Below are 17478 nucleotides of genomic sequence, written 5' to 3' on the forward strand. Positions count from 1 at the left end.
CTCCTTGGTTCCTTCCTGTAAGAGAAACATTGTATATACTGGTTACTGGGTCAGAGCATCTGTTGCTCAGTGATGTAGCATTTCTTTTCTTTTCTTTCTTTTTTTTTTTTTTTTTTTTTTAGATTTTATTTATTTATTTGACAGACAGAGATCACAAGTAGGCAGAGAGGCAGGCAGAGAGAGAGGGAGAAGTAGGCTCCCCACCAAGCAGAGAGCCTGATGCGGGGCTCGATCCCAGCACCCTGGGATCATGACCTGAGCTGAAGGCAGAGGCTTTAACCCACTGAGCCACTCAGGTGCCCCTGATGTAGCATTTCTTGAAAAAATCCTAAAAGAAGTGAAAGGCATTGATTCTGGGCCCACAAACTACCTTTCCATCTACACAGAACTAACCTGTATATTATTTCTTTTTTTTTCAAATATTTTATTTATTTATTTGACAGACAGAGATCACAAGGAGTAGGCAGAGAGGCAGACAGAGAGGAGGAAGCAGGCTTCCCGTGGAGCAGAGAGCCCGATGTGGGGCTCGATCCCAGGACCCTGGGATCATGACCTGAGCCGAAGGGAGAGGCTTTAACCCACTGAGCCACCCAGGTGCCCCTCTATATTATTTCTAATATTTTTAAATTTTCTTATTGACATATACATGCAGCAAAGTGCCCCAGTTTTGGGTAGTTCAATAAATTTGTATAAAGTGAACCAACCTATGTACCCACTACCCAGAAGAAGAAAAAAGAACATTCCTAGCACCTCAGTAGCCACCTTATGGCCCCTCTTGTCACTCTCCTCCGAAGAGAACTACTCTCCAGAGTGTTTAGCTCTTCCTGCTGTGACATCACAGGGCCTTTCCTCAGGGAAAGAGAAAGCTGTCTTCTTCTTACGAGGGCACTAATGCCATCACGAGGGCCCCACCCTCGTGATCTCATCTGAACCTAATAGCTTCCCAAAGACTTCACCTCCAAATGCCATCATATTGGGGTTAATGCTTCAACAGAGGATTGGGGGAGGATCACAAACATTCAGGCCACAACACACAATGAACTTTCGACTCCTGCTTTGGAATCATTTCTGATACTCTTTATCCCCATAGTCGTTCAGTTCCTAGAGGTAAAAGACTGCACCAGTATTGTTTCTGGGTTTTTCTTCCCAGTGGCCACCACCTGCTATGTGAGTTGAGTGCAGGGTAGGCACTGTCCAATATCACACAACCCCCATCTACCAAAAGTGATTTTAAGGCACGGTGATGGTAAGATGTCACTCAATTCTGAAATATTAAAGTAGGGGAGGGGCACGGGGAACATGTGCATCTTGGAGCTGATGGCAGAAGGTATTTGGCAAACACCAAAGGCCACACCCTGAGGACTGTGACATATGAAAGTGGGACAAAGGACAGAATCAGCAAAAGAGGCTGAAGGAACTGCTGTCAATGTGTTCAGAGACCAGCCAGGAGAATGTTCATCTCAGAGACCCTGAAAAGGGCTTGAAAAAGGAGGAAATGGAGGGCGCCTGGGTGGTTGGGTGGGTTGAATGGTGGATTCTTAATTTTGACTCACATCATGATCTCAGGGGCGGTGGGATGGACCCCCCAACCCCCCATCAGGCTCCACAGTCAGCTTATTCCTCTCCCTCTGCTTCTCCTCCCCACCCCTGCACGTGCTCCCTCTCACTCAAATAAAAAAAAAATTAATTAATTCTTGAAAAAAGAAAAAGGAGGGACTGGTCAGAATGTCATGGTGTCTTTGTTACGACCTGCTTCAATGAACCAGTGGGAACAAAACTGTCATTAAACTGGGCAAAAGGGTCTTGGAAATAAGTCAACAGAGATAGGGAGTATAAACAGAAACCTCGCTGTGAAAGGGTAAGAAAAAATGGGGTGATAAGCCAACGCAACCACGGGCTGAAGGAAGGGCTCTGAATTTTTAAAAGGATATTAAGCCACATTTGTATATGAATTTGCACGATTCAACAGTGAAGGAATAATGAGTGGTACAAAAGATTCACGCATAGTTGCAGGAGGGAAATTCTTCAGAGACTAAGTGGAGGGACAGAAGTAGGAAGCAAGGGAGGAGGGTATCACTGATGTTGGTGGCTGGGTTTGGTGGCGGGAAGGGGAGGTAACTTTTGCCAAGACTCCAGTGTTCAGGCCAAAGAACTGCCCAGTTCGGGCGTCAATGTTCCTCTCCTTGAAGAGGCACACGATTGGGGACTCAAGTGGATTGTGCATTACTCTTGTTTTCTGCGACCCACCAACTCCCTCCCCGCGCCCATGAGTGAAGGCAAGGGGTTAACCACAAGGATAAATGTCGGTGAGGCAGCAGAACGCATAATGCTCCATCTAATCCAGCTCTGGGTCTCAAGTTTTCACCATCTTCATGTCATCAACCCTCTCGTTTCTGCATCAGGCCAGACCTTCCCTCTCCCGTCCCGCCCTCCACACGGAAGACCCGGGGCTCCCCGCAAGAGCCTCGGGGCGCGCGCCCGTTTCCGTCGCGCCTGCGCACTGGACTCCCTCGACTCGACTCCCCGACCCGGGTGGACTGTCACGAAGCCCGTTCTCCCGGCCTCGTTCTCGGGCGCGCGCTTTCGGGCGGCGCCTGCGCAGAGGAACGAGGAAACCGGTTCCCCGGTGCCGTCCCGGCGCCTGCGCGCTGAGGGCTCCGGGCCTCCCGGCCTGAGGGAGAGGAGCAGGGAAGATGGCGGCTGTGGTAGAAAATGTAGTGAAGCTGTGAGTAGTCGTTTCTTTCTCTCCTAGGCCGGGAGATCTTTTAAGGGGCCTGGGAGTAGGCGGCGGTGCGGGAGGGGACGAGGCGGAGGGAAGGACGTGCCCGAGAAGGCCTGCTTGCGACTCCTAGTAGGGAGGGCAACAGGAGACTCCCAAGAAGACGTTGCGCTTCTTTGGAAACTTGTGGAGGCCCTGAGGGGGGCACACGGGAGCCCCTTACGGGCACCCTCCCTGCGGCGCCCTGCGGTCTGAGCGCTCCTTCGGGCTCACGGTGGCCCGAGTATGGCGCCGTCGTTGCGTAGGAGAGACACAGTCCGGGTGCGCTTCCGAGACCAGACGCCTCGGTCCGGAGGGGCCGGGCCGAGGGCGGGCCCGGGACCGACCCGTGTCCCCACGAAGCCGGGCGCCGACCCCTCTGGATCCGCTGCCCGCGGCCGGTCCTGGAGCAACAGGCTCAGTAGCCCTTGTGCGGCTAAGCACCGCGGGGCTGTTTTGTTTTAACAGCCCCTTGACGATCGGGGTGGGGGGTGGGGGTCTGAGTATCTGATGGCCAAGACCAGAAGCATCATCGGGAAGAAGGTGTTGAGGAGCAAGGCGGTGCAGAAGGGAAGGAACTTCAGGGGAGAGGGCCTTTGCACCCGCCAGTCCAGCCACCAAAAAAAACGGGAACTGGACGGAAGCGGTCCAGGACGCCTCTGCAGCCTGGAGGGGCATCTAGATCGGCAGGCTGCGCGCTGTGCAGTCGCCCTGTGCTGGTCAGGTGTCGAGCAAAGTTAAAGTTAATGGTTGTTGGGGAAAATGGAGCGGGGTCTGTTGGCTGTGAGTTAAAGATGCTTTGGGACGTGATTGAACCTAGCCTCCTCCCTGAAGAGATGGGTTGGTTCGGGCCCGGTGGGCCGATAGAGCAAGCTCTTTTCAGTGGGTAAATTGGGCTTGATGCAGAGGTAGGAAAACTGAGAGGCGACTCATTGCCCAGGCAGGGTTTTTGGATTTGGGCTGGATGACAGGGTAAAGGTTTGGAAACTGTTGTGAGGGACTCACAGCTTCTCATCTGCCTTTGTGGTGGCTGAGCCCCCACTCTTCCCAAGAGCCTTTTTAAAGAGTGCATTGCTTTGCCCACCTCCCCTCCTCCCGGCCTGGAGCCTTTTCTTTGAGAATGCCTTCCCACTTCCATTAAGCTAAGTGCCTTCTTCTCCTCCTGTGGGGTTTTTTTTTTTTTTTTTTTTTAACTTGCTTTCAGCTCCATCCAGCCTCCTCATTCAGCTCCCCCTCCTCCCAACACTATTATCTTTCTCTCTGATCTGCCCACTCCAGTTTCCCCCAGCTCTTTCTTCAGGCTGACATTTCCCTCAATTTAGAAATGTCGCTCTTGATCTACCATTTATATAGTTATTCTTCCTGACTCAGATGTTCTTTCTTTGTTTCCCTGCCTTTCTCTTTGTTGACTACCCCCCCCCTCCCCACACACACACCCCAAGCCCACTGTAAAGGGAGGTTTTACACAGGTTTCATGCTTCCTGGAAAGAAATCAGAGCTCCTGCCTTGGAAATCTTACTGTGCTGGGGGAATGTCAAACTTCCCTAGGTTTTAAGAGTTAATAGGTAACGAGATTTTATGTTGGAAGACTTTCTTCAGGGAAATAGAGTTGCCAACCCTTTCGTGTAGTCCTAGAAGGGAGGAGTTGTGCATTTCCACAGAGCACGACTCATTTCTCTTAAAGGAGCTACAGAGATTGTGAGGGTCACCAGCCCCTGGTTCATGAGTGCTGGTCATGAGAAGCCAACGTTCTCAGTTCTAGCTGCAGAGGGCTGGTCACTGCAATTAATACATTTCCCTACAGACCTTGCCCTGCAAGAGGGGGCTTCCGTTCTTCCAGTACCATCCTCACCCAGGAGATACTTTTCTGGAACTTCTCTTGATCGTGGGATGCCTGCTTTTTGAACAGCTGAGGTTATACATGGAGGTCAGGACTACTAGCTCATCTTTTTTGACTTGCATCTGGTTCTGGGAAAAGAATTTTCCCATTTATAAATTCCCTCTCGTTCTCTCTTGGTCTGTCTTCATCAGATCCCCTCTCCCCCTGACTTAGGTGTTTCATTCCCAGTTCTCCCACAAGGCAGTTTGCCACCTTCTGAAATCCCCTTAACTCCCAAGTGCTGTGACAGACTCTCTTATTTTCCCCCCTAAAACCAGTTGTAGCTTCAGTGCTCTGACTCTGCAGCCTTCGGCACATCTCACCCTTCCTTCCATTTGACTTCTAGCGTCAGTATCCATTGCCATCAGCAGAAACAAAGGAGCTGCTGCGCTCGGCCTTGTTTATCCAATTTTCCTCTGTGTGGTGAGGACATGGCTGCCTCCTAAAGGCTGGCTAACGTGAGCCTGTTCCCTTTTTCTTCCACTCCCCAACACAAGATTCCTGCTTACTACCGCAAATTACAGTTATTACCACTCATTGAATCAAGTCAGGCAATCTTGTGTTGCTGTCGCCTTGTGTGTGGTATGTCTTCAGTAGCTTGGGAACATACTAAGCTGTGCCTGCATGGTCTATTGTGACCGCTCTGTGAAAGCCCCCTCGGATTCCAGAGCCTGGTTTGTCAGTGGAGTTTGAGTTATGGACATAAACAACAGAGACACACTCGGTCCAGCTCCTCATGCGAGGGTTCTCCCTCCAGTAGAATATGTTAGAGCTTATCTAGTCCAGCTCCCCCAGGCCAGCAGAGGAAGCTGAGCTCCACACGGGCTGACTGAATGTCCACATTTGTGGGGTGACTTGCAGCCGTGCAAGGTCTTTTTACTCCCAGGTCAAGATGTCCCAGACACCTTCGTGGATACTAGGGATACTGTGAGAAAGAAACCACCTCTGCCCTCGGTTTATTTACAGTGGATCGAATATGTAAAGACGGGTCACTGTCATTCCAGTACTAATGTGTTTGTTACGCCCTGAGGATGAGAACAAGATTGGTTCTGTGTACATGCTTCTTAGAACCAGGTAACTCCTGGCACTGTGTAGTTGTCCAGCTTTTTAAAGCACTTAAAGTTTTACCCTTACTGAGATTTCAAACTGAGTCTTCTGAGTGAAAGAAGGTTCTTTCCTGTATAATTTGATGGTGTGAGAATGGAAAAGGGCCTCAGATGGGCCTGTGAGCAAACAGGTTTTATATCACTTTAATGGCACTCGGGAAAAAAGTAGGATTCAAAGAAGTTCAGGTGTTTTTCACATGTTTTCCAGTGACTTTAAAATTAGCACATGCAGGGCGCCTGGGTGGCTCAGTGGGTTAAAGCCTCTGCCTTCGGCTCAGGTCATGATCCCAGGGTCCTGGGATCGAGCCCCACATCGGGCTCTCTGCTCAGCAGGGAGCCTGCTTCCTCCTCTCTCTCTCTCTGCCTGTCTCTCTGCCTACTTGTGATCTCTGTCAAATAAACAAATAAAATCTTTAAAAAAAAAGAAATAAAATAAAATTAGCACATGGCATTAATTAGTTCGCTCAGTACAGGTTCCCCCCACCCCCACTATTCAAAGTAGAGTGTTCTTAAGAAACTGTACATAAGCCGACATGGCAAAAAGCAAAAAAGCAATTGCCTCTTCTTAAAAATGAAAATCCTCTCTAGATGTCTTCCAGTTAGTGAAAACAGGTACTGTTGTAGGTCTCTTATAAAAGTCAAGTGGCAGAAAGTACACCATCAGACAGTGGGGGAAACCTGCACCTAGTACGAATTCAAAAGATCTAAAATGGCATATAGGAGGAATCCCCCCTGCCCCAGCAGGTCACCCAGTTTTTCTCTCTGGAGGCCTACAGTTTCTTCTCTACTTCTTGTTACATAAATGGTAGCATCCTGGAACACTTCTCAGCACTGTACCTCGCTTTTTTTCTAGTTGTCTTGGAGATGGTTTGATATCAGCACATGAAGAGTTTCCTTCTTTTTTATGGCTTAATAAAAATTTGTTGTGTAGAGGTGCTGTAGTTTGTTAACTATATTTTAGTGAGGGCTCTAGATCTTGTAGAACTCTTCCTCAATTGTGAAAAGAAGCTAACCTGTGCTTCTCAGAGTCAGGAGGGTTAAGGGAGGACTAGCACGGGGCTGGACTCCAAGAGAGGCACAGAATGAATGTTAGTTTCTCCCCATCTTTGTGGGTTAGGCTTAGGCCTGAGTAGACACATGAGAGATCATGTGTTCCTGATGGTAATTTATGAAGTGCCTTTCCTCATAGTGGCTTAGTGAAGGGGTGTGGTGTCCCATGAGGCGGAAACCGAGGCAAATAGGACCAGAGCCGCAGTCTCCCAGTCCCTTGAGCCTTCTAAAGCAGCAGATGGCAGGGGAGCGGGGCCGCTCGGCACCCTATGCTCTGCCCTGCCCCAGCACATGCGCACCTGATCTTTGTGTCCGCCGCAGCCTTGGGGAGCAGTACTACAAGGATGCCATGGAGCAGTGCCACAACTACAATGCCCGCCTCTGCGCTGAGCGCAGTGTGCGCCTGCCTTTCTTGGACTCGCAGACTGGAGTGGCCCAGAGCAACTGTTACATCTGGATGGAGAAACGACACCGGGGTCCAGGTGAGGTGAGGGTTCAGACTCAGGAGCACAGGGAAGGCAGAAGCTTCATCTTACGTGATGGGCCAGCTGAGAGGGTTTTCCTCACTGCTTCCACGCGTGCGTGAATACGGTCTTGCCTGGGTTAGAGGCCCAGGGGAGATGAAGCAGGCGGGTTTGTACCAGTATCTTTGTTTTCTGCAGGGCTGCCCTACTGAGGCTGGCGCTGGGCTTCTGGGGAGCTCTGTGTTAGCCAAGGCCCTCGAGCTTCCATCTGTTTCTCTTTTCCACGAACTGTGACTTCTCCTGCCCCCAGGCCCTCACTGTCCATATTGCTCCCTCACTGTAGAACTTGGTGGGTAGGGGGTGCTACTCCTCTAGAAGGTGTTTGATGTTATTGCCCAGGACTGCGTTAGGCCTTGACTTTTCTATCTTTCTTCTTTCCCACAGGATTGGCCTCTGGTCAGCTATACTCCTATCCTGCCCGGCGCTGGCGGAAAAAGCGGCGAGCCCACCCTCCTGAGGACCCAAGACTTTCTTTCCCATCTATTAAACCAGGTAAAGCAGACCCCTTCTTGAGCTAGGGTGTGGTCTGCTGCTTGTAAGGCTGGTAATCAGTCACCTCTTACGTACCCGGCCTAGTGCTAGATCCTAAAGATGCTAGAGTGGGTGAGATGCCATTCCCTCCTTTACAGAGCTCAGTCTGATAGAGGAGACAAGTAAACAGATAAGTTACGGTGCCAAGTAAACGGGGTGTCTTGGTTCCTAGGCAGCCAGAGACCAAAAGACAGTGACTGGCGCATGGCTGGCCTAGCACTGTGTAGACCCAGAGCGGCCTGCTTTCAGCCCTTCTGAGCCTCGCTTCATCCTGACCTTGCCTGCAGACACAGACCAGACCCTGAAGAAAGAGGGGCTGATCTCTCAAGACGGCAGTAGTTTGGAGGCTCTGTTGCGCACAGACCCCTTGGAGAAGCGAGGTGCCCCTGACCCCCGAGTGGATGATGACAGCCTGGGCGAGTTTCCTGTGACCAACAGTCGAGCACGGAAGGTATAAGATGAACCCCATGGCTAAGGGAGCTCTGATGGAAACCAGCCTCCTCTTTATCGGAGGCCACCCCATATTCAAAATGGAAGCAAAAGCTTTGGGCCAGGAGGAAGGCCCCTGGGGTTCTGGTCCTGCTCATTCCCTAGTTAGCACTGGGTACTGACTGGCTTTGCTATTAGTATCCAGTTTCTCCTGTTCCTTTTCTTCTAAGTACAGACTTTCCCTCATTCGGCGTCTTTGTCACAGATGTTTTCTGGTGCCTGAGGTTACATGGGTGAAGCAGGCCTGGTCCCTACCAGCGACGAAGATAAAACTATGCCCAGAAATAATAAGAGTTAAAACTATGGCAGGCACTGTGCTAAGTGCTTGTTCATCATTTTCTCTAGTCTCTACAGCCATAGGAAGTAGGTACCGTGGCCCTTGTTCCACATAACAGGGAAGCTGAAGCAGAGCAGTTAGGGAAAAAAAACTTCCTATAAGCCCACACAAGTTAGCAGCAAAGGTCTTTTTTTTTTTTAAGATTTTATTTATTTATTTGACAGAGCGCCCACAACTAGGGGGAACAGGAGATGGAGAAGCAGACTCCCTGCTGAGCAGGGATCCCAACTCCAGACTCGATCCCGGCACTCTGGGATCATGACCCGAGCGGAAGGCAGACACTTAACCGACTGAGCTTCCCTGGCACCCTCAGAGCTCTTGATTGAAATCTAAGAAGTCGCTCCGTCTGTAGAGCATGCTACTCTTGATCTCGAGGTCATGAGTTCAGGTCCCAGCCTGGGTGTGGAGATTACTAAAAAAATTAAATAGACTTAAAAAGAATTAATATAAGAAGTGAGCTGTCAGAAGGGAACCACTGACAGTATGTTCCTAGGGCAGCAGATCAGAGGCAGGAGAGAGCACGGCTACTTGGGGTAGCAGGGCAGACTTCATGAAAACATGGCATTTGAGTCAGCCCCTTGGAGAGAGTGGAGAAGGCACTCTAGGGGAGCAACAGGAAAAGAGTTGAAAAGGAAGGAAAGCCCAAAGCATGGAAAGGAAAAGGAATGGGATTCTGGGGTGTTACAGGGCAGCCATGAGGAATGAGGCCAGACTGGAGGGGCCAGCAGAGGGCCTCCGCCCACAGAGGAGGTTCTGGGTGGCCTGGCCGGGCCCATTGCGGGGGACCTTCTGGAGGTACATTGTATCTGCCCATCGTAATCCTTCTGTCCACTCAGCGGATCCTAGAACCAGAGGACTTCCTAGATGACCTGGATGACGAGGACTATGAAGAAGACACTCCCAAGCGTCGGGGCAAGGGGAAGTCCAAGGTGAGGAGGCAGAGCCCTGCCTGCGGGGGCGCCTGCAGCGCGCCCTGTGCTGTTGCTTGTGCCATGTTTCCTCTTTGTGAAATTAGCAGTCACTTCCCCAGGGAGTTTACTCCTCAGGTAGACATCTTTGTTTCGTTGTGTTTTGTTTTTTCAAAGATTTTATTAATTTATTTGACACAGAGTGGGAACACAAGCAGGGGGGTGAGAGAGGGAGAAACTGGCTTCCCATAGAGCAGGGGGCCCGGTGCGGGGCTCTGTCCCAGGACCCGGGATCACGACCTTAGCCGAAGGCAGACCACCCAGGCACCCTAGGCCTAGGCATCTTAATAAGGGGATCTTTCTGTTGGTTTTGTTTCGTTTCGTTTCTGGCAGGGTAAAGGTGTGGGCAGTGCCCGTAAGAAGCTGGATGCTTCCATCTTGGAGGATCGGGACAAGCCCTATGCCTGTGACAGTGAGTGCCTCGCGAGTGGGCGGGTGGTCCCTGCCTTGGACCCAGCCCCTGCTCAGGATCTGAGGGGAGGGAGGGTTGTGTTCTTGCTCAGGGTGGTAACAAAAGGCCTGAATGCTTTCTCCTGCCTGCTGACTGGTTCCCTCTGAGACCCTTGGGAGGTCCCAGCCTCTGCTGCCCAATGGGTGGGCCCTGCATGCTCTGGGAGAGGTTTCTGCTGTCCCCTGGGGTGGGGTGCTGGGGCCGGGGGCGCACACAGCAAGCAGAATTGGCCCCTCTGTCGACCACATCCGCGTCTGCTGGCCCCAGTCAAGCCAGGGCCCCCCAGAGTCCAGCACCGAATTTTTCAGTGTCTGCTCTCCCCCTTCTCTCTGACTCGCCCCACCTCTGTCCCTCCGCCCTGGGAGCACCAGTGCCGCTGGTTTCTCTCTCGTTGGCTCCGCTTTCCTGCTGCTGCCGCTCCTGTCTCAAGTGTATCAAGGCCTTCTTCTCATGACTTTTCTTTCTGTCTTTCAGATAGTTTCAAACAAAAGCATACCTCGAAAGCGCCCCAGAGAGGTAGCTCTCTCAACTTTTCAGACTTTCGGTTTTCCTATCCCTCTTCCCTCCTCCCTTGTTTCTCCCGCCTTGCTCATCTCCTGCGATGCTAGTGTCAACGTCTCTGGAATGGCATGGGGATAGGAGCAGTGGGCTTTCGGTTGTACGCCACTCCTCACGGTCCTGGAAGCTGCCTTGACCACCGCTTGTCTCCCACAGACTCGCTCCTAGGGCTGCTCGGCCCCGCTGCATGGGGTGGCTTCAGAAGTGTTCTCAGGAACCCACTACAGACAGACCCCTCTGCTTCCCCTTCCCCGGGACAGACACTTGGCGGTCAGCTAGCGTTTCTCACCGTCCTGCCGCCGCCTCGGTCCTTTCCCCGCTCCCTCCTGCCGGCCCCCTTGCTCTTTTTGGTATCACTGCTTAAGAGTACAAGATGCCTCGTGGGGATCTGCTTTCCTTGCTGATCGGTGGGGGGGTGGGCAGGGCACTGACGTGGGAGTGTCTTCCAGCTGCCTTGGGGGCCAGATACCCCAACAGACTTACTGATAGGTGATTCCCCAAGGGATCCACTCCCTACTCCTGTATCCTCTTTGGGCAGGGGTGAGCTCTGTGGTATACGTGGACAGCTTGAGCTTCCCATGGTTATTGAGAGGTCAAAAAGTCTGGAGTCTCTTCCTTCCCTTTTTTCCTTCCTGCCAGATTACAAAATTTTAGCAATTCCCTTCCCTTCCTGACCTGGAGCTCCCTCCCCTAGACTAGTCCCAGGGCAAGTGGTAACGGGGCCAGGGTTCAGCCTCCCAGACAGCCAGTGCGGAAGAGCAGAGGTGGCCGTGGGCTGGGGTGTAACAGAGGCCAGAGCCATGAAAACTGGAGAACCCCAGGGCCTGATGCCCCTTGCCAGAGGCAGGTGGCCGTCACTGAAGGCCTGTCGCAGACAGAGCCCACGGGGGCAGGGGTGGTTGCCTCCGCCTCAGCTGGAGCCCCGCAGCTGGGGGGGAGAGGGGGGCGAGGGGGTGGGGATGTGGCTCTCTCGGATCCCAACACCTTTCTCTGTCCTCTTGTCCCCACCCAGTTTGTGGAAAACGTTACAAGAACCGACCAGGCCTCAGTTACCACTACGCCCACTCCCACCTGGCGGAGGAGGAGGGCGAGGACAAGGAAGACTCGCAGCCCCCCACCCCGGTTTCCCAGAGGTCGGAGGAGCAGAAGTGTAAGCTGGCATGCCGGAGGCGGGGCAGGGGGAGTCAGCCTGCCCCCAGGAAGGCCTCCCTGCAGGGCTGCTGGATGCCTCGAGGCCCCCGGGAGCCCATGCGGAGCTCTTTCCCTCTCTGTAGCCAAGAAGGGTCCCGACGGCCTGGCCCTGCCCAACAACTACTGCGACTTCTGCCTCGGGGATTCCAAGATCAACAAGAAGACGGGGCAGCCTGAGGAGCTGGTGTCCTGCTCGGACTGCGGCCGCTCAGGTACCCCGCCCCCCCGCCCGGCCCCCTCAACCCCTGCCTTCTGCTGCTGCCGCCCAGGTGACGCGCCCCTCCTCCCACCCGCAGGACACCCATCTTGCCTGCAGTTCACCCCAGTGATGATGGCGGCCGTGAAGACCTACCGTTGGCAGTGCATCGAGTGCAAGTGCTGCAACATCTGCGGCACCTCCGAGAACGATGTGCGTGTCCCTGCGCCGCCCTGCAGCCCCCCACCCCCCAGCCTGCAGCTGCCTCTTGGGGAGCAGCAGACCTTCCCTGGGGCACTAGCCTGGTATCAGACGCCATTCCGGGCACTCGGCGCTAAACAAGATGGCAGGGTCCCCCCTGACCCCCCACCGTGGACTCGCCCTCCTTGTGGGGAGCAGGCAGTGAGCGAGGCAAGGCACTGCGGTTGTCCAGCGTGCCGGGAAGAGAGCGGCAGCCATGGTGGGCCAGGCCGCTGGGTACCCGGTGTTGGTGGTCAGAGCAACCTTCTCCAAGGAGGCGGTGCTGCGGTAGAGATTCGGTTGGTTCAGAGGGGTCAGTCCGAGAAGGTTTGCGGGCACAACGTCCTCAGGACAGGAGCAGTGAGGCCGGGGACCTTCGGGCAGACGGGCCCAGTGGACCGAGGCAGTTGGGCTGGGGGGGCCTCCCTGCAGCAGGAGCGCGGTCGGAGAAGGGATCGGAGGGCAGGTGTCGCCAGGTCTGAGGGTTTAATTGGGAGTGATGTGCTCTGTCTTAACATTTTTAAAAAAGTTTCCTCTGTGAAGACTAGCACGTAGGGGACAAGAGTGGAGGCCGTGGGCTGATTTCGGAAGCTGGTAGGGTTCAGGCAGTGTGACAGTGACTCACTCGGTCTGCGTGGAGAATTTCCTCTCCAGAAATTCGCAGGTCTGCACCTCCCCGCCAGTTGCCCTGCCGCCCTCGGAAGAAGCAGCAGTGTCTACAGAAGCTCCTGTCCCTGTCCACCCCCACTGGTCACTCACCTGCCCCTTCCACCTCCTTCTTGCCTCCTCTAGGACCAGCTGCTCTTCTGCGACGACTGTGACCGCGGCTACCATATGTACTGTCTCACCCCGTCTATGTCTGAGCCTCCTGAAGGTAGGTTGTCCTGACCTCTCACGCAGAACAAGTATCTTACTAGTGACCTGGAAAATAATTGTACAGTTAGTGAGTTCTCCTGTGTGTTCTTCCAGATTAGGGAATAGACACTTGTCCTTCACTTAGAATGCTTTCCTAGCATTTCCGCTTTGAGGGTTTAACGTTCGCACATTATCACCAGATACATTTAGAAATGCAGGAAATCAGCAACCAGAGAGAGACCTGGGGCTGAGCGGAGTCACCGGAAGGAGTGCTTTTGCTTTCCTCCGGGCAGCCCAGGGAGCTGGGCTGAGTTCGTGGTTTGTCTGAGGCGAGGCTTTGGTATCCGCTCTTTGAATGGGATAGGTTTGAGTGTGCATTTCCTCTCTCTTCCCTTGCCCAGGCTGGAAAGGTATTGAACCTGGAACCTGAATGGGTCAGTCTATCCCTCCCATAGTTCGCTTAATAATGCTCCCGAGTTTGCACAAGCTTTTCAGCCAAACCGGTGTTGGCACCAGAAAGCAGCTGTCTCTCTGCAGGTGCCCCTCCGCCGGCCAGATCTCTGTGCCTAAACCCCTCCTTCACAGAAATCCGGGAGCTTACTCAGGAGGCTGTGTGTGCCCAGTGGCTTTTACTGTGCACAAATGCTGTGGGCCAGCAGCAGACAGGAGAAAGCGCCTCACTGTGGTTAGACTAACCTGTAATGTAGGTCACACTGCTGGCACCCCCCCTCGGGAAGGGAACACGAACAAAGTCTGCAAGTCCTTTGGCAGCTGCAGGGGAGCACACCGCTGTTGTCGTCTGTCATGCACAGCTTCTAAGTCCACTTCGGGGAGAAGTAGCGTGTTTCATCTTTTATTTTTTTTAACCATGAAATAACCAGTTTACAGACAAAATTCCACATGAACTGTAGAGGGGCCTTCATACTGGAGTACTGTCAGAGGCTGAGGTAGTGAGGAGCTGCCGGGAGCTGAGGGAGAATTCTCTAGAAGCCGCAAGGTGGGCTAGGCTCTTAGGTCAAGGGGTCCTCAAACTGCAGCTTATCAGTAGCCAGGCCCAGCCTCAGCTGGCATGTGTATAATTTCTAAGCTAAGAATGTTTTTCACATTTTTAATGGTGATTTAAAAAAAGAACATGGGACCAAGACTATATGTGGCTCGCAAAGCCTAAACTATTTAACATTCTGGCTGGCTGTTTACAGAGAAGCTGTCCAGCCCCTGTGCTATTGACCTTTGGGTTAGAAAGGCCCTTCTTACATTCCGAGCACCCCATGTCTCTGCAGAGCTTATAAAAGGTCTGGATTCTTTCCCCTATACACATCCACATCCACAGATAAACATTGACACCAATTTTGAGGCATTAAGGACTAATTTTGTTGCTAAAAAAACACACAGAAGAACACACACACACACACACACACACAGAAGAACACAACCATAATAAATACTAATAAGCAAAGTTTGAAATGCTTACTTTTCAAGGGACGTTTCTCCCCATCTATTCTAAGAGATAGATCGTAACACATTGGGTCGTCACAGTTCACCCCCTCTTCCTGTCACTGCTCCTTGGCCTCTTAAACACCTGGTGGTGAGCCCATCTCATCTTTCCATGGTTTCCCCAGAAAGCTATCTTATGTGGAGTCAAAACTGGTTTCTCTAGAACCACTATTATGATCTTCATCCTGACCTTTGGGGCCTTGAGAACAAAGTCTGGTTCTTCTCTAATCACAAGTGTAAAGCTGGGATGCTTTAAAAATTTAGTCTTCCCAGGTGCTCCTAGAGATTTCAGATTTAAGAGGGCCAAGAGGGCCTAGGAGTCTGTATTTGGGAATAGTCCTCCACGTGATTATTTCTTTCATCACCGTTGGGAATTATTTTTCCTGATATTTGAAGCCCAGGAGGTTTCTTTTAGCTCAGGATAACCATGGAACTTTGCTACCGCAGAACATCTCCCAGCCTTCTCTAGCTGGTCCTGCTCCTGGAAGTGAGGTGTGGGGAGTGGCAGGACAGCACCTTAGGGCGGTACGGGACCCATCCTGACCCCTTTCTGCTTCTCTGCAGGAAGTTGGAGCTGCCACTTGTGTCTGGACCTGTTGAAGGAGAAAGCTTCCATCTACCAGAACCAGAACTCCTCTTGATGTGCCCCACCCCCGCTCCCCCCTCCCCTCGCCGTACATCTAGGGCTGTTCCTCTCTTCCTCTCTTGTTTTTCATACCCACCTTTCCCTCCTCCTCCTTCACAAGTCCAGAGAACCTCGGGTGGTCGTGCCAATCTGCCTTTGGCAGCAGCAAGCTGAGGCGGCAGCTCTGACCGCCTCTGGCCCTAGGCCCTCAGGGAGAACGGAGCGGCGCCCTGCGCCAGGGCACGCCTGCGGCCCAACTCCTCACTGCTCTCCGTGAAGTGCTTTCACTCGGCCTCCCTTGGGCCCCGGCCCTGGCGATCACAGGGTTCAAACCGTGTCCTCCGAGTACGAGTAGGAGAGCAGCTCACTTTTCTCTCAGCTCTGCCTCCACTCTGGTCCCCAGGGTTTTCCCTTCCCCTGGAGGCGAGCCAGACCAGGGCCTCTGCCAGGAGCAGCTGGGAGTGAGCGACAGAGCAAGCCGAGGCGGCGCTTGCAAGGAGCCTTGGTGCTGCTTAGCCTCGCTCCCTCCTTCCCCCAGAGCGGCTCTCTGCAGCTCTCTCTCTTCCTGCTACCCAGGATCCTTCGCCCAAGCCAGGATGCTCTTGGTCACTCTCCTTGCTCTGCCCGGACCCACCCCACCCCACCCCAGGGGGAGTCGCAGCTTCACCTGATTCTTCCTTGTGCGCACCTGGCTCGCTCACAGGTGGTCTCAATGACCGAAGCATTCCCCACCCTTGGAATTTGCTGTCTTCTGCTTCCCCTCCTATTCCCTTTGGTTTTGTGGGGAGAGGGGAAGAATCAGGGGGCCAGGCCAGCAGCTTGGGGGCCACAGGGAGACGTTGGATAATGTGCCTGTTTTTTAACTCGATGAAAAAAGCCTACCTCCAGAATCCCCTTTTTGTTCTTCCTGGACCTGGACATCCAGCTCCTGCCCTTGACTGAATTGGGAACCTCTGCCTCCTGCTCTCTGTGTCCTGGCCCCTGGGTCACAGGGAAGCCACATAGACATCCCTCTCTTCCCTTGCACACTCGCTAGCAGCTGGTAAGGTCTTCACATCCTGATTCCTCAGTTTTTTGCCTGGTGACACTGACATGACGTAGTGGAGGGAGATAGTCCATGCCAGAACCCCCTGGAGTGGCCTTCCCCTTGGCTGTGGGCAGGCCCTAATTCACTGTCCCTTTGGAGTTGAGGTGTCTTTCTTTCTTTAGTTCCTGTATTCTAAACATTAGTACAAATAAACGTTTTTACACAGAACTCCCTGCTGGATGGTTTATCTCGACTCCCTTCCCTGGTTGAGAAAGTCATTTCAGCCTAAAAACTTCTCTTCCACAGGTCAGTGGTTTATAAGTGTTTTGAAATAACAGCTTTTAATCCCAAATTAAAATTTTGCTAAAGCCTAGTATGTAAAGCAGATATAAAATTGAGTACTTTGTTTGATATCTTTTCCTGTTTTTGAGATTTTTTTTTTAAAGATTTTATTTGTTTATTTGACAGAGATCACAAGTAGGCAGAGAGGCAGGCAGAGAGAGAGTGGAAGCAGGCTCCCCGCCGAGCAGAGAGCCCGACTCGGGGCTTGATCCCAGGACCCTGAGATCAGCACATACGCTGAGCCGAAGGCAAAGGCCCAACCCACTGAGCTACCCAGGTGGCCCTGTTTTTAAGATTTTATCTGTTGGGTGAGCATGAGTGGGGGTTGGAGGATAGGGAAGGGGAGAGAATCTCAGACAGACTCTGTACCCAGCACAGAGCCCGACACGGCTTGATCTATGACCCTGAGATCATGACCTGAGCCGAAATCAAGCGTCTGAGGCTCAAGAGACTGATCCACCCAGGTGCCCCTGTTAGTTCTAATTTCTTCATGTAAATTCATGTTCTAATGATTCCTTGCTAGACAAGACAGAGAGGTTGTTTTGATCAATACAAAATTTGGGTTAAAATCAACATTAGCATCCTGGGTCTATATTTTGGTTTGTTTGAAGGTAATTCTGCTATACTTGTATATGCAAGTGGTGACAGTCTTCTAAAGGTTAATCTTGGGATTTTAGATACTTAAAGTGGGTTCAGAAGCTGAATCATAAATACAAAAGAATGACAGAAGAAAAGAACACCATAGTGGGACATGTGAAAGCTTTGTTCACGAGCATAGAGATACCTCGACTTCGCGTGCCTGGCATTCCTTCCTTTACCCGCCATGAGCATGAACTCTGCCCGCACGGCCACCTTCC

General features: G+C 52.4%; 1 protein-coding gene across 2 annotated transcripts; it reads left to right on the top strand.

The window, feature by feature from the left end:
- Positions 1 to 2485: 2485 nt before the first annotated feature.
- DPF2 (double PHD fingers 2) lies at positions 2486 to 16507 on the top strand. Of its 2 annotated transcripts, XM_082748541.1 has the most exons (12): positions 2597 to 2725; positions 7115 to 7275; positions 7702 to 7809; positions 8136 to 8299; positions 9511 to 9603; positions 9976 to 10054; positions 10568 to 10609; positions 11664 to 11801; positions 11926 to 12054; positions 12139 to 12251; positions 13071 to 13152; positions 15192 to 16507. In XM_082748541.1, exons 1-12 carry the CDS (start codon positions 2694 to 2696, stop codon positions 15266 to 15268), a joined length of 1218 nt encoding a protein of 405 aa, XP_082604667.1. In that variant the 5' UTR covers positions 2597 to 2693; the 3' UTR covers positions 15269 to 16507. The 2 variants fall into 2 exon arrangements, with proteins under 2 accessions (XP_082604668.1, XP_082604667.1); XM_082748542.1 differs by lacking the exon at positions 10568 to 10609 and having other exon boundaries at positions 2486 to 2725.
- The last annotated feature ends 971 nt before the right edge of the window (positions 16508 to 17478 follow it).

This window comes from Mustela nivalis, assembly GCF_964662115.1.
Source record: "Mustela nivalis genome assembly, chromosome: 9".
NCBI classification, from domain to species: Eukaryota; Metazoa; Chordata; class Mammalia; order Carnivora; family Mustelidae; genus Mustela; species Mustela nivalis.

Bases quoted from the DNA above. Each gene is read 5' to 3' on its own strand.
- DPF2 (XM_082748541.1), top strand. From the start codon at position 2,694: ATGGCGGCTGTGGTAGAAAATGTAGTGAAGCT. The intron at 8,300-9,510 runs GTATAAGATGAA...CTGTCCACTCAG, and splicing joins CCAACAGTCGAGCACGGAAG to CGGATCCTAGAACCAGAGGA. The intron at 10,610-11,663 runs GTAGCTCTCTCA...GTCCCCACCCAG, and splicing joins CTCGAAAGCGCCCCAGAGAG to TTTGTGGAAAACGTTACAAG.